Here is a 988-nt window from a genome sequence, read left to right as displayed (position 1 = left end):
CGTGTAAAGGGGGTTGGAGGGCGGAAGGGGATGGTGATTCTACAATGAGTTGCTACCGTAAGTATATTCAGTAGTAGTAGATATTTTAAGATTAATTTTAGACGTAACTCGTATGATTCCACAATTCACTTTTTATGTACATATTCTGGTAGTTTGCAATGATGCAAGATGTATTTATCGTATATATTTCTTAGCCTTCTCGCTCTCTCTCTAGAACAATGCTATGAATTTTTATAATTTTTATATAAAGAAGGCTGCATCGTATTTACGTAAATATGTGCTGAAAGGCCGTAGTTTTATGATTTTTCTGGAACCCCAGGGCCCAGGCCCAGAGTATGTTTGTTGGTCCTTTTTTGTTTTGTTTTTTTGTTTTTTTTTTAAACCCCTGCGAACTATGAGCGAGCCTTCACCACCGGCATCCATCATATTGTGACAGACTGGAGACTCACTGACACATGTCTGTCATCAACATCATGATGAAAGAAAAAAAGTAAATAACTATATATTTCTTTAATCCTCAGTCCAGTGGGGCTTGTAGAGCATACGCAACTGACCCACAGTTCTACCTGTCAGTGCAAACATAGCACAAATATAATATAAAGATAATTTATAGGTAGTGCAAAGATGACTGTGTCTCGGATAGTAGCCGCATCTACAGACGTGGCCATTGTGGGTTTGTATAAGATAGCATCGTTGCCGGCGAACGTGGCCGCTTTACAAACATTGGACCCCAAACAGAAGATCAAGAAAGGTCCAAAACCTCCATATGTGATCAAGGAAGTAACAGAGGGCGATTCTGAGCTAATCTCCGGGTAGACAAAATGTGCTTGAGCACATCAGGTAAGACTATATAGATATATATATATATATATATATGTATATATATATATATATATATATATATATATATATATATATATACCTATATATATATATATATATATATGTATATATATATATATATATATATATATATAATGTATATATG

At 34.8% G+C, this 988-nt stretch overlaps 1 protein-coding gene across 1 annotated transcript; it reads left to right on the top strand.

Moving 5' to 3' along the window:
- Positions 1 to 624: 624 nt before the first annotated feature.
- On the top strand, positions 625 to 812 carry SARC_17214 (hypothetical protein; the record flags this gene model as incomplete). Its single annotated transcript, XM_014288689.1, has 1 exon — positions 625 to 812. A coding segment is annotated over one exon (188 nt), but the record flags the coding sequence as incomplete, so codon positions are not given.
- Between the last annotated feature and the right edge of the window lie 176 nt (positions 813 to 988).

Source organism: Sphaeroforma arctica (genome assembly GCF_001186125.1).
Source record: "Sphaeroforma arctica JP610 unplaced genomic scaffold supercont1.10076, whole genome shotgun sequence".
NCBI lineage: Eukaryota > Ichthyosporea > Ichthyophonida > Sphaeroforma > Sphaeroforma arctica.
The sequence above is the reverse complement of the archived record's forward strand: the minus strand, read 5'-3'. Positions and strand labels throughout refer to the sequence as shown.